At 39.1% G+C, this 15,044-nt stretch overlaps 1 protein-coding gene across 2 annotated transcripts in view; it reads left to right on the top strand.

Annotated features, from left to right (window-relative positions):
- The window catches only part of GAS2L3 (growth arrest specific 2 like 3), a 61,986-nt gene extending 47,295 nt beyond the window's left edge, over window positions 1-14,691 (top strand). Inside the window, exons 4-10 of one of the 2 annotated variants that reach the window (XM_069764300.1) lie at window positions 627-795; window positions 1,164-1,282; window positions 2,622-2,763; window positions 5,402-5,465; window positions 5,563-5,698; window positions 6,547-6,654; window positions 12,447-14,691. In XM_069764300.1, coding sequence (XP_069620401.1) covers window positions 627-795; window positions 1,164-1,282; window positions 2,622-2,763; window positions 5,402-5,465; window positions 5,563-5,698; window positions 6,547-6,654; window positions 12,447-13,706 — 1,998 coding nt within the window. In that variant the 3' untranslated portion in view covers window positions 13,707-14,691. The remainder of the gene's footprint in view (window positions 1-626; window positions 796-1,163; window positions 1,283-2,621; window positions 2,764-5,401; window positions 5,466-5,562; window positions 5,699-6,546; window positions 6,655-12,446) is intronic. The other variant, XM_069764301.1, reaches the window with a different exon arrangement.
- The last annotated feature ends 353 nt before the right edge of the window (window positions 14,692-15,044 follow it).

Here is a 15,044-nt window from a genome sequence, read left to right as displayed (position 1 = left end):
AAAAAGATCAAAATATAGGATCACTGAGAAAGACTAAACTGTAGCAGATTGATGCATAAATGTACAATCCGTAAATTACAGACCTGACGAAACACTGTGCAATAATACAAAAGCTCAAATGAGCCATGCAAGGGTAAAGCAGTTTGTAAAGTACAACAGTATGTAATAAATATACATCAGAAATTAGAACTGTTCTGTTCACATAGATGCCAGACCTTGTATTAACAAGGATACTCTACTGTATTATCGTTGGGAAGTTTGGTCAGGGGGTTGGCTTTATTATGAGCCATGTGGTATTGTGTTTAGGTCACGTGTGACCATTTTAAATGTTTTTAACATGTGTTTTGTGGGTTTCTTTGTGTTGTACAGTATAAGTAAAATTTGCACTTTTATACTTGATCCAATGCCTCAGGTGATCCCCTTTCTATGATCTATTTCATGTTGTTCATTTTTGCATTGTTGTTCATAGTATAGAGCAGGTAGGATCCCTGTATCTCTGTGGTGCCCCCTCTCATTTATCACGAATGCAGTATAGTGGGTGCAGTGATGAAGTGACACATGTGTAATCATTTGGGAATCGCTTTTCTTAAAGTGGAAAAACCCCTTTAATTTAATGTATTGTCTAGGTTTGGTTTGGAGAGGATCTTCCATTAAGTCCAAGAAGCCCTCTCACTCCAAGACATGGCCCAGGTCTGTCGGATGTTTCTCAGTATGATCAGTGGTTGGCTGTTCGCCATGAAGCCTCCCTTGTACCTATGCAGGAAGATCTGGCAATATGGTTAAGTGGCTTGTTAGGTAAGTCATCGATGTCACAATTTGGTCACTGTGATAGGAAACCGGTTACCAGCACCTTGTGTGTTTAAGGCCAAGTTTTTTTTTTGTTTGTTTGTTTGTTTTTTGGTGCATTCAAAATAATGGATTTCTCAAGTTAAATGCTGCTCCTTTGGGAAGTTTTTTTTGTAGGAGTTTTTCACTTTCTGGTCAGTTGCTGCTGCAGTTTTTGGCTTTACCGTAACTGGAATTATTTGTATGTAAGATGATCATTCCTTTTTTATTAAGATTGTCAATATGTAATTTATTCACATATCCCGATTTTTGCTGTTAATTCTTTAATGTATGAATAAACCCTATAGCACCTATGCAAAATGATTGTGTTTTTCTAGGTGTAGAGGTTAGAGCGGAGCGTTTTATGGATGATCTTGACAATGGTGTTCATCTGTGTCAGCTAATTCATGTTGTGCAGCACACGATGAGACAATGCTGCACGGCTGACGAGCTAGTGGTAAGTGTATACATTGAAGACGTATGCAATTTTAAAAAAAAAAGTCGTACAAAACATCGGTTGCAATTCCTAAATTTAAACTATATTTAATAGGTAACAAACGCAAAAACCTAGAAAAGCCAAATAATAAAATATTTAAACATATGTTGTATCTCCAGAACATGTTTCCTAAGCCAAAAACTGGCACTGGTTCACAACCCATATGACCGTCATGATAACCAAGAGCCATGTGATTGTAATGGATATTTGCCATGGTCATGGATAGACACCACCACTGCATTGGCAAATTGTAATCAATAATGATGCAATGCACATATACAGATAATACAGAAATATTGCAGCATCCAAACAATATAAGGGGTCAGTTTGCACTAGCATGCCATGCATAGTCACCCAGGTAAATTGGCTCATAGTAAAGCATCATGTGGCATTGAGGACACCTGCTTTTATTTCTTGGCTAGGTTTTTGTGTGTTACATAATATTTACGGTATATTGATTAAATATAGAAAGTTCCACCTTTCTTCTGTCAGCATCGTCCCTTTAAATTTTCAAGTTGCAACTTCCCTTTAAATTTTCAAGTGTGCCTTTCATCCATATTTCATCCATACTTTTCAGCCGTGTTTTCGTCTGAGACCTCCCCATACTCCCAGTTCTTTTTCATGAAGTGCAGTTTCTGAACTACCACAGTAGGTGTAAGGGAGTGAGGCATCTGACAGTTATGATGACTTTAAGCTATTACAAAGCTTCTTTTTACATACACCAATGGTAAATGAGAAAGACTGTGTTTAGATATATGTAATAGGTTGATCTTATATTCCATTTAAATATGTGCCTTTTTTTCCATTTTCTGTGTCATTAGTAAATAAATCTTGCAGTTTCACTTTGATTCCTGAACCTTGCAATTAAACTTTTCAGCAGGCATACATTGGAAGGTGGCGCCTAATTATATAGATGTCTACTATCCAAACTGATTGATCGCCCCCTATGTTCAGTACAATAAAAAAAAATAAAAAAAAACCAGATAAAAAGGTTTCACTGTTGGGTTAGAACTGTCAAGAAAAAGATAGGTGATGCATTACCTTTACATTTATGAATTGAATTTTATTATTTCTAATGTTTAATTGTTTCACTACAAATGGCAATCCTTCTCCAGTTCTTAATCTATATGTACGTAAATATGTAGCTCTTTAAATGTAAGTGTCCTATGGCCATCATTCTGTTTACTAAGCAAAGTCAGATAGTGTACCTCTCAGTTCCATCTTTTTTTAGGTATACTGTAAAAAGAGCTTATTTTATGTATTTTGTATAGTACTTTAAAATTACTTCTCTATTTTGCAGGGTATGCCCATGAGGAGGGTCCCATGCAGAAAAGATGCACCACCCGGGTCATTCTTTGCCCGAGACAACACAGCTAACTTTCTTCGTTGGTGTAAGAGTATTGGGGTGGATGATGCCTACCTTTTTGAATCTGAAGGTCTAGGTAAGTGTTTTGTCTTTTTTTAGTTAGTTCTGTGGACTTGTGTAGTTTTAACGGAACTATTAAGATTCCATATTTTGAGAACAGACTACGGAGCCAATTCATCGTGTCTATATCCTTTTTACCTCCTATTTGCTCCAAAGCAGACTGAGCTTGGTGGAGGGCAGTGAGGTCATGAATGGCCAGGCAGATTGACTCACTGTGACGGTCATGATTCCGCAGAGTGATTGCAGGTTTTTTTTCTCAGCCCGGAAAACCTCTTTAACGTGTTTGCTTTAACGGCAATTCTGTTTGTGTTTTTTTTTTTTTTTTTTCCATCCCTCCGCCCACCTTCTTCCATAACCTTTTTATTTTCTCATCAATAAAGCCATATGAAGGCTTTTTTGTAGTTGTAGTTTTGATTGGTACCATTCAATGTATTGGAAAACGAAGGTGATTAGACTCCAAAGCACTCTCAAATTTCACAAAAAATGTGCAGTTGTTTTGGGGATTTTGTTTTTTACAGTGATCATTGTGCTGTGAAACTTGACTTGCATCACGAATCTAATGGCCAGTACAAATCCAGGGATACAAAACTTGTATAGCCTTTTTCTTATTGTTGATTAGATGGTGTGAGGGTGAGCTCTGAGGGGGGCTACACAGGCATAGGCTGTAGTGCTGACGTCACAATCCTAGGGTTATAGAGTGCTCAGGGTACTGTATGTCATTAGGGTACAGTAGTAGTATTTGTGCTGCTCCCATGTGGGCTCATCTGGCCCCCTAATGCCACTTGTTGGGGAACACTGACGTACAGTATGTATGAATAGACAACAATGTAACGGCTCAGGTCACAGCTTTGACTGTACTACGTTCATAATTCTATACATTCCTAGACATCTGGTCATCTTTACTGTTACTTGGTCACATTTGAAATAATCTATACAGTGATGTGAAAGTGTTTGCCCCCTTCCTGATTTCCTATTCTTTGGCATGTTTGTTAAACTTAAATTTGTTTGGTCATCTGAAACATTTAAATATTAGACACAGATAACGCAAGTAAACACAAAATGCAGTTTCTAAATTAAGGTCTTTATCATTAAGGGAAAAATAAATCCAAACTTACAGGGCCCCTTTGTGAAAAAGTGATTGCCCCTATACCTAATAACTGGCTGGGCCAGCCTTAGCAGCAACAACTGCAATCAAGCGTTTGCGAAAATTGGCAATTAATCTTTTACAATGCTCTGGAGGAATTTTGGCCCACTCATCTTTGCAGAATTGTTGTAATTCAACCACATTGGAGGGTTTCCGAGAATCAACCACCTTTTTAAGGTCATGTCGCAGCATCTCAATCAGATTGAGGTCAGGACTTTGCCTAGGTCACTCAATTCTTAATTTTGTTTTTCTTAAAGGGAACCTGTCACCCCCAAAATCGAAGGCGAGCTAAGCCCACCAGCATCAGGGGCTTATTTACAGCATTCTGTAATGCTGTAGATAAGCCACCGATGTATCCTGAAAGATGAGAAAAAGAGGTTAGATTATACTCGCCCAGGGGCGGCCCCGGTACGATGGGCGTCGCGGTCTGGGGCCTCCCATCTTCTTACGATGACGTCCTCTTCTTGTAGTCACGCTGCGACTCTGGCGCAGGCATACTTTGTCTACCCTGTTGAGTGCAGAGCAAAGTACTGCAGTGTGCAGGTGCCGGGCCTCTCTGACCTTTCCCAACACCTGCAAACTGCAGTACTTTGCTCTGCCCTCAACTGGGTAGACAAAGTATGCCTGCGCCAGAGCCGCAGCGTGACTACAAGAAGAGGACGTCATCGTAAGAAGATGGGAGACCCCAGACCGCGACGCCCATCGTACCGGGACTGCCCCTGGGCAGGATAATCTAACCTCTTTTTCTCATCTTTGATCGCCTTTTCACAAAAGGTCCTGTAGCTATGGATTTCTCTTTCCATTAATAATAATAAAGACCTTAATGGAAAAACTGATTTTTGTGAGTACTTGTGCTATCTTTGTCTAATATTTACATGTTTGGTGATCTGAAACATTTACACTAAGTGTGCCAAACATTCAAAAGAATAGGAAATCAGGCTGGGGCATCATTTTTTGGGACTTATTTTTGGTTTGTTATCATAAGAATATAAAACAAAGCCGTCACTAATCATCAGAAGTGGGTCAAACAAATATTCACAATTTATTTAAGGAAACATGTACAAAACCTGATCCATCTGCCACATGACATCCATTCAGAGAGGCCATTTTGAATCTGCTATACTTATATGAAATCTCGTGATTGATACCTGAGAACGGTCAGGAGAAGCTCGATCTTTACTATAACTTTCCATACTTCAGATTGCAGCGCTGTAAATTCTGCCTTTAAGGTACCGGCTACAGCTGCCACGTAGGATTTGTCAGACTGCATGTCAGCTCATTACCAGAGTGTATGTTTCTGCTATTGCAATTAAATTTCTCTGCATCAATAGTTCTTTTCAAGACTTCTTTTTGTGTGACACCATTGTATTTTGATTGACACAACTCTTGTTGTTCGAAAATAAAAATCCATAATGGCAACATTTTATATTGGTGATTGTGTTTGGTTACAACAATCTATGGAGTCTCATTGGTAATTTAGTTTCTGAATTCTGATTTAAATATTTTCCAGTGCTCCATAAAGACCCCCGACAAGTGTGTCTCTGCCTCCTTGATGTTGGCCGAATCGTATCTCGGTATGTTGGTTTTTTTTTAATACTTTATTTGCATACCTTTGAAAGGCTAATCTAACAATGGAACTCAAACTACCTTCTATTTATATAATTTTTTAAGATATGGAGTGGAACCACCTGTGCTTGTAAAGCTCGAAAAGGAGATTGAACTTGAAGAAACCATGTTAATGGAGTCTGGACCTCTAGCTCCCACCACTAATGAGAAATCCTGTTGTCACCACGAGCTGCATGAGGCTGTAAGATGCCATCATAGTACAAATTCTAGCTTGGTATAGCTGTAGCAATAAAGATGAGTAGCAACTAGTGATGAGCGAACGTGCTCAGATAGTGCTAACCGAGTGATTTTGGCGTGCCCGAATAATATCGACAGCCGCGAGTCATGCCTTCATTACCTGTTTGTTAGGCATTCCCTGCATGTGGTGTTGCTGTCGAACAGCCGTGAGACATACAGCTACGGGGACTTAACATATTTTTCAAGCATGCCGATCACATCTTATCTGAGCATTTTCGCTAATCACTAGTAGCAACTAAACATGTTCTCCCTTTGTAAATGTCATTTCCCCCAGAACCAATGCTCATACTTGGGGTCCTAAACTGATAGGGGCTTATTTGCTGGGTGTCACTTACTTTAGTCATATTTTTCATGGGTGTATACAGTCAAACTTTCCATCAGACCCTAGAATTCCGAAGTAATATTTTCCATGTCCCTACGTGCTGTCAGGCCAATGTACTATCAAAACCCTCACAGGACAGTCCTTGCTTTGTCTTGAAAACTGTAAAGACCCTTACCAACAGCACAATCTGAAACTTCTGCTTTCAGGCCGAAGAAATTTGAAAATTGCTATGGAGGTTAGAAGAATATATGGGAAAATAGACTTCATATATATGATTACAATAAATTGCTCGCTCATCTGATAAAGTCCTCTGAAAATATGTAAGGTGGAGCCTTTTAACTTTGTCTCCTATATGCTCTTCTGCTCATTAAACCCTGGGCAAATAGTCATCATAATCGGACAACTGAAAAGTGTTTCTTTTTGGTTTTCTTGTTAGTCTTATGCATTTCTTAATTGTTTTCTCTTTGCAGGTGACCCACATTGCTCAAGATCCTCCCTGCAATTGCTCACACAGATTCTCTATTGAATATTTATCAGAGGGCCGCTATCGTTTAGGGGATAAAATCCTATTCATAAGGGTAAGTTTTTAAAGCGTTATTAGCAACATATGTCTTCCTCCGCACATAGGTCTCCCGTCTCTTCAACTCCTTGTTACTGGGCAGGGATGGACATTCCTACTTGCGTGACACTTGGGTCTGTCTGTGTACTTGTTCTGGATTATACACCATCATTATATTTACATTTAGAGACTAGAGTGCCTTAGAACAAGCACATAGCCCAGGAAAGTGAGAGCACTGATTAGGAGACCTGCCTTGGAACAGTGACAGACAGAAGGGGGTCACTGGCTTGTGATTTTGCAGGACTGATAACATCCGCTCCAGGTTTTATTCTGACTGGGAGATTGTTGGAGAGAGGTGACGGGTACTTGGTACTGGTTTAAACTACTGCCATACTTGGTCAGACTCTGGTGGTCGATCTCCTTGGCAAAGGGCTGTAAACTAGTAGTAAGACAAAAGCTCTTCTAGCAGGAGAATGACATCTGATAGAAGATGCAAGTTTGCTCATTATCATGCTGACTAACTATACCAACTTCATAACTTGAGAATAACTCTTTAGGGAGTTTAAAACATGACTGCAGATTCTAGAAGAAATGTACAAGTATCGTCACTACTAAAATGTCCTCTCTAAAATTCCATTTCACAGCCATCTCTCAACGTTTTAGTACATCTATCTTGAATCCACATCAAAGCAATTGCTTTGCATTAATTATGAGATGTCCATTAGAAGGTCGTAAAGATCAAAAATCACTGATAGAATTTCCAACATGCAAACATATTTTGGAATTACCACCTAGGCGTAAATAATTATTTTGCAGCCTCAAGGCACTGTTGTTTTTAATAAATGGGTTCCTTAGCATTGCTGACTTACTCATATTGCAAGAAGATATTTCAGACAGATCAGCAGGTAATTTTGTGTACAGTGAAGAAAAGCTGGCCTAAATTACGTAATGGTGTGCTAAAAGGGCACATCGGCCTTTGTTTCTTTTCTTTCCATGAATTGCTGGAGCACAGACCTAGCAGCAGTTTCCTGGAGGAAGCATCTGTGTCAGTAACCTAATCTCAACACACAGTGGGTAAAGGGAACTGTGAAATTAATGGAGTGTTAAAGCTTCAGAAAAGGAAGCAATGCTCCACTTATAATATACTAGCCTTTATGTGTTGTGCTTCCTGATTTATGGTTTGCTGTGTAGAATTTTTTGTTTCATCTGTTGTAATAAAGGGTTGTGTTTTACTGGGCTTTTCACTCAGTGGTAAATGAAGCTTAAAGATGACATTTTGCTGCGATGTGGCCTCTGAGGTGAAGCCAAACTGTGTAAAAACATTGTGGCAAAAATACACACATTTTATGTTTTAAAATAAAACTAAAAAAAAAGCAATGTCCACAATATCATTATGCTTTTAAAGGCAATGCACACGAGGTCCCCCTTCTCATGGCAGCACATGTCCATGCCCGCTTGAAGTTAGCCAAAGACCATCTGGATGATCCGGAGGAGGCATGGGAGAACGTCATGTGGTCAGATGAGTCCAAAGTAGAACATTTTGGTATGAACTCCACTCACCGTGTTTGGAGGAAAACAAATGAGTACAACCCCAAGAACAACGTACCAACCATGAACCATGGTGGAGGAAGCATCATACTTTGGGGTTTCTTTTCTGCGAAGGGGCAGGACAACTGCACCATATTGAAGTGGGGATGGATGGGGTATGTATTGTGAAATTTTGGCCAACAACCTCCTTCCCTTAGTGCATTGAAGATGGGTCGTGGCTGGGTCTTCCCGCATCACAATGACACGAAACATACCGCCAGGGCAACTAAAGGGAGGCTCCGTTAGAAGCATTTCAAGGTCCTGGAGTAGGCTATCCAGTCTCCAGACCTGAACCCAGTAGAAAATCTTTGGAGGGAGGAGAAACTCAATGTTCCCCAGTGACAGCCCGGTAACCTAGAAGATCTGTATAGATGAGTGGGCCAAAATCCCTGCTGCAGTGTGTGCAAACTTGATCATGAACTACAGGAAACGTCTGACCACTGTAATTGCAAACAAAGATTTCTGTACCAAATATTAAGTTCTGTTTTTCTACTGTATCAAATACTTATTTTATGCAAATTAATTATGTAAAAATCGTATAATGGGACTTTCTGGATTTTATTTTTAGATTTTCTCACAGTTGAAGTGTACCTATGATACAAAATTACAGACGTCTCCATTCTTTGTAGGTGGGAAAACTTGCAAAATAGGCTGCGTATCAAATACTTATTTTCCCCATTGTGCGTGTATATTATATTGCATATAGGTCATAGAAAGTTTGAATAAAAGGATACCTTGATATCTGCGACTCAAGGTCTTATTTCAGAAAAATCCATTTTTTTATGAGCTGTTAAAATTTATGGACCGGACACAGATCTCCCTGAGAATCTGCCTCCATGGCTTATTTTAAATGAAAAGGTGCAATACAAGCATGAGATATGTAATGGCTGAGCTATGAAGAGCAGATTATTGGCTATTGCTTGGTTCACACTGGTAACTGCACCTTTCATTTTAAATAAGCTCAGATTCTCAAGGAGATCTGTGTCCAGCCCATAGATCTTAACAGCCCATTAATATATCAAGACAAACAGGATTTTACGAGAATAATACATCGGATCACCGATTTCAAGTATCCGTTTATTCCACTAGCTATGACTGCTGACAGATTCTCTTTTAATAACACTGAGGCAGCATTAATTGTCTCCTAAGGAAGAAGATACCAGGTGGATAACTTTTTTTTTTTTCCCCCATGTTTTTAAGTTTCTGAATTTTAGCAAAAATGCTTCATTTGCTGACCACAAGCTGAAATGTTGCCGGTGGTGAGGGATTAAAATATGCAGTAGTAATTTCAAGTTTCAATTACAGTGGGAGAGGCCAAAATGGAGATGACATTAATGCTCTTCATTTGATACATTCAGACTGCTTTTTTTTAATGGCATTTTCATATTACAAATGAACGGATACACACAACACGTTGCCATGGCCTCATTCTGTCCAGTTACAGAATCTAGTAAAGACACAGATACATTCTGAATACAATCACTTTGATTTCTGGTACATACTTGAAGAGAGACAATTTGTAAGCAAAACTATATATGTTTAAGAAAAATATAATGTAAAAAAAAAGTTAGTCAAGTGTGTGTGTGTGTGTGTGTCTATATAGTTTTGTTAAGAAATATTTTGACTGTGACACAAGTTTTAGCATTTTAGCTGTTTACCAAAACGTGTTCTAGATACCTATAGAATCAATATGGGCTTAAAATGCAGACTCTGAGCTTCACTTTGAGGGTATTCACATCCTAATTGTAGTAAGGGTTTAGGAACTACAACTGATTAATATGTAGCTGCCTCTTTTTAAAGGGACTGAAAGTAATTGGACAATTATTTCAAAAGCTCTTCAATCGACTATCCTCTCGTTAATCGTTCCTCAGTTTACCAGGTAAAGGGTCTGGCGCTGATTCCAGGTGTGGCATTTGCATTTGGAAGCTATTGTGATCCCACAACATGTGTTCAATTGAAGGGAAACAGACCATCATTAGTCTAAAAAAAAAACAAAACAAAAAAAACAAAAACACTCAAAAAGGACTGGACGTCAACAGCAGACAACATTGGTGAATGTTCTCAGAATCCTTTCCATGGTGAAGAAAAACCCCTTCACAACCTCCGTCCAAATGTAGAACACTCTTAGGAAGAAGCATAAAGAGAAGACTTCATGAGAGCAAATACAAGAGGTTCACCACAAGATGCAAACCATTAATCTCCTTTAAAAGGAACCTGTCTGGTCCTTCGTGCCCCCAGAACCACCCGCAGTTGTCTGCATAGCTAAATACCGTGCCCAACAGTCCCTTTTGTTACATTACACAACAAAAACAGATGTTTAGAAAACATACACTTGATTTCAGAGGATCTATACAGTGAGGGAAGGAAGCTGCACACATGTGCGAGGTATGTATAGCGCTGACTGTGATGTCAACGCTTGTAAGCTATATTATTACTCCTGGGGCGTGATGACGTGCTAAGTGGGCTGACTAGACTGGGGACACTTAATGTGCCATCAACTAGTCAAAGGCTTCCTTTACATATCATTAACGGACTTTAGAAATACTTTTTATATAGATCTGTTTGTGTGTAATGTAATAAATGGACTCTTAGGCAGGATATTTAGCTTTGTAGACACAATGCTGGTGGTTCTGGGGGAACTGGGGACCTGACAGGTTCTTTTTAGAAATAGAAAGGTCAGATTAGACTTTGCCAAAAAAAATTCTAAAGAAACCAGTCCAATTCTGGAAAAGCATTCTTTGGACACCAAACGAAGATCAACTTGTACCAGAATGTTAGGAATAAGAAAGTGTGGAGGAGGCTTCGAACGTAGCATGATCCAAAGCACACCACATCGTCAATAAACCATGATGGAGACACTGTGGTGACATGGTCATGCATGGCTTCCAATATCAGTGGGTCACTAGTGTTTATTGGTGATGTGACTGAAGACAGAAGCATCCGGATGAGTTCTGAAGTTACAGGGCTATGTACAATTTCTGCTGACATTAAACCAATTGCGGTAAGGTTGACTGGATGATGCTTCACAGTACAGAGAGACAATGGCACAAAACATACTGCGAAAGTAACCAGGCGATTTTTTTTTTTTTTTTTTTTTTTTAAGGCAAAGAAGTGAAATGTTCAGCAGTGGCCAGGTCAATTACCAGATCGCAAACCCATTGAGTGTGCATTTCACATGCTTAAGACAAAACTTAAGGGAGGAAGACCCACAGAGAAGCAACAACTGTCATCAGCTGTAAATGCCAGTCAAAGCATCACAAAAGGGGAAACCCGACGTTTGGTCACATCCATGGCTTCCAGATTTCATGCAGTCCTTGCCTGCAAGAGGTTCTCTACAAAGTGTTAAAAATGAACATTTTATTTATGGTGAAGTTAACTTGTCCAATTACTTTTGAGCCCCTGAAATGAGGAGATTTTGTAAAAAAAAGTGTGCAATTCCTAAACTTTTCACAGGGTATTTTTGTTTAACCCCTTTAATGATATCTTAAAGTCTACACGTCAATTGCATCTGTTATTTCTTTTTAAATCCAAAATAGTGGTATGCAGAGCGCAAATTGTGAAGATTTGGTTTCTCTCCAAATGTTTCTGGACCTAACTGTACTATATTATGCAAACACATACATATATAACTGTGCCATGTATATTTGTATATAGATTTGATGACCGAATCGGTGTATCTTAGGAATATAAAAATGCTGTTTTGTTTTTTGTTTATTTTTTTGTATTACATTTGAGTAAAGTGAGGCCTCACATTTGAAAGTGCTGCAAATAAATATGGGAACCTGAAGTGGAAAATACAAAGAATAAATTTCCTTAGCACTTAACCTTTTTAACATTAGTCCCATATGTCTACGCTCTATAACCCTGTATGTAACCCCTTTCTCATGTACAGCACCATGGAATTAATGGTGCTATATAAATTAATAATAAGATATAGAATCCCTTCATGATCATTGTGTGTCTGACCACTAGGGCACCATCCAATCTTTAAAATTAGCAGCTCTTTAGACATACATTCCCTTTTTGCGCAGTAGCTGTAGGAAAAACTGCGTAGAAGCTTTGGCCTCTTCGTTTTCAGGATTGCAGGAGTCTGAGATCAGGCCTCCACAAGGGATGTCATTTCTTAGCATTGCTTTCTAAGACTGTGGTAACCCTTTAATATAATTTGGTGGCTGGATTCTTGTTACATGCTAAATCAGTATGTTTGCTGTATTTCTCTTGCAGATGCTACATGGAAAGCATGTCATGGTAAGAGTAGGAGGAGGATGGGATACTCTTCAAGGATTTTTATTAAAATTTGACCCTTGCAGAGTCCTTCAGTTTACAACTTTGGAGCAAAAGATTTTACAGTTCCAGAAAGGGGTACAAAGTGACAGCGTGTCAACACCAACCAGCAAATCTCTACATCCTCCTGTAATGAACCCTATATCTGCAATAAATGCTTCGCAAAAACTGGCATCTACCCCATCGCCGCAAGTAACCCCTTCCCGTGTTAATCTCAAAAGTCAAAAATCCCCTACGTCAACTACTCATAGGGGAACGAACAATTCACCACTGACGTCGGTACGTCCCAAAATTCAAGTCCTGCCAAGAAAGGGGTCTCCATTACTCCCTGAGCCACAGAAAAAGGTAGCAAAGAAATCCAGTTCTCCACCTCATACTGCTAGGCCTGAAGTGAAAGCTACACCGAAAAACCTTAGTTCACCTACTAATGTTGGGAAAACCAATGGCTTACATTCTGCTAAAATGGCTCAGAATGGTAAAAACATGCAGTATGGGGGCACAAATGAGAAGATGCCGACTCCTAGATGTTCTCCCACATCTTTGGCCCGTCATATGACGAAGTCTAAGGGTGTCCCTGACCTTCAGACTAAGCCGGGACCACTAAATATACCAACCTCTAGTAAACCAGCTATTGCGTCATCCATTAAATCTGATTTCTCTAAAAGGACTGAGATTGTAAAACAGAACTACAAAAGCACTACCAATCTGAAGTCTCTCCCTGCTACAGTTGCCTTCAAGGATGTGAAAGTAAGCAAAAAAACAGAAATGCCGAAGAACAATCTCCAGGAGAGGAAGCCCTTTGTGGTATCTTCTCGTGTGCCTGACAAAATCCCAATTTATCCGTACCTTTCTCACCCATTGTCCAAACCGCCAACTGCCATTATCCGGAATACTACTAAACCGGTCCAGTCTGCCAAAAATTGCCCCAATAAGAGTGCCCCTGATAAGACTGCAATGTCTGGACGCACCCCACTTTCTGTAGTTAAACTTCCACAGTCTGCACCCAAAACACAGCCTGTACCAAAGACAAAATCCTCTACCAAAACTCAGCCTATAAGCCGTACTGTAAAGAAAGATAAAGCACCAACTGTGTCTGATCAGGTGGGTTCAAGAGCAAAGTTGTCTCGCCAGGCCGCTCCTGAATCCACGAAAGAAAAATTGGTTAAAAATAAGGAGGACCACCTTACTCTGGCAAAGTGATCCATTATACCTTTCCACTGTCACTAATGGTCATTTCTTCACACAATGTGGAGAATTAATGAATCCATGTGTTTTTACTGTAGGGATAATCTGTTTTATTCTCTAAACTTAAAGCCAAGTACAATCCTAAATTTCTAGCTATGACACTATGCAAGAATCGCATCTATAGGTCGTGTTCCAGTATCGCTACAATTAACCAGGAAGATGTGTACATGCTAACTGTGCTCTATATGGAAAACTCCTGCTGGCAGGAACGGAACCATTTTATATAGACTTTTACAAAAAGCTGCCTGATTTGTGAAGATTGTAATATTTACGTGCCTTCCCATAAGGGGTTTAAAGGAATTTATAGATGGGTAATTATGACCTGGATCTATTTTAAGTAAAACAAAAAAACTGTAATGTTGCAATGTTTGGTATAAAACTGTGTGTAGAAATTCTGCTACATATTTGTTCACTTCATGTGAGTATCGACCTCTATGCATACTGCTATAAGGGGAGCTGCAGAAATTTGAGTCCTGCTGCTTCGCTTTATTGCTTGAATCAGTCTAGTTCCCCTTATAATTTTTAAAATTGGTCCAAGCTGGAGAATCACTTTATGAAACGTTTCTATTTGGTGATTAAGTTTTAAAAGAATCACTTGGGTGAGTGGAGAGAACCTAATAATGTATTTTCTTCTTGCCATAAATAAGAAATGGCCCTTTTTAGTAGTCCTATATAAAAAATAAAAAAACTATTTATACTGCATGAAGATTCCTCCCCTCCTCACTGTTTTTAGGTTTCTATCATACATGTGCTTTTAACAGCTCTAAAAAATAAATCCTAGTTCAGATACTCAAATCAATTTTGCTTATTTTTCTTTTCCTTCTCTGAAGGTATATAGGGCTTAATGTTTGTCTTGTTTACATTTTTTTCCCCTAATAACAGAAAAAAAGGAAATGTTTGTGTTTTTAAAGGACCACCTAAGACCACATAAGACAACTAGAAAAAAAAAACAACTTTAAATTGCCTTCTATAGATTTTTTTTTTTTATGTATTGGGCATATTCTTTCATTGGCGGTATTGGCAGTATCTTAGTTTTTTGCCTTTTTATTTTTGTATTTATTTATTTTTTTATTTTACACAAAGATCTTAGGGGTTACAAAGATCTTTCGGGGACATTTTAACATATTAATACAATCCTTTTGTTGCGGACTTCCCCTGTAACTGGCAGTTGTAGGGGAAATTTAACCTCCTGGGTGCATAGCAGAGCTGACTTGGTCTCCTTGGATCTAGCAGCTCCTGCTCCCTCCCTGCACCCAGCGATCACATGATCACTGAGTCAGGTGGATGAAGTGG

This window comes from Ranitomeya imitator, chromosome 4 (assembly GCF_032444005.1).
Source record: "Ranitomeya imitator isolate aRanImi1 chromosome 4, aRanImi1.pri, whole genome shotgun sequence".
Lineage (NCBI taxonomy): Eukaryota > Metazoa > Chordata > Amphibia > Anura > Dendrobatidae > Ranitomeya > Ranitomeya imitator.
This window is presented reverse-complemented; position numbering and strand designations above follow the sequence as displayed.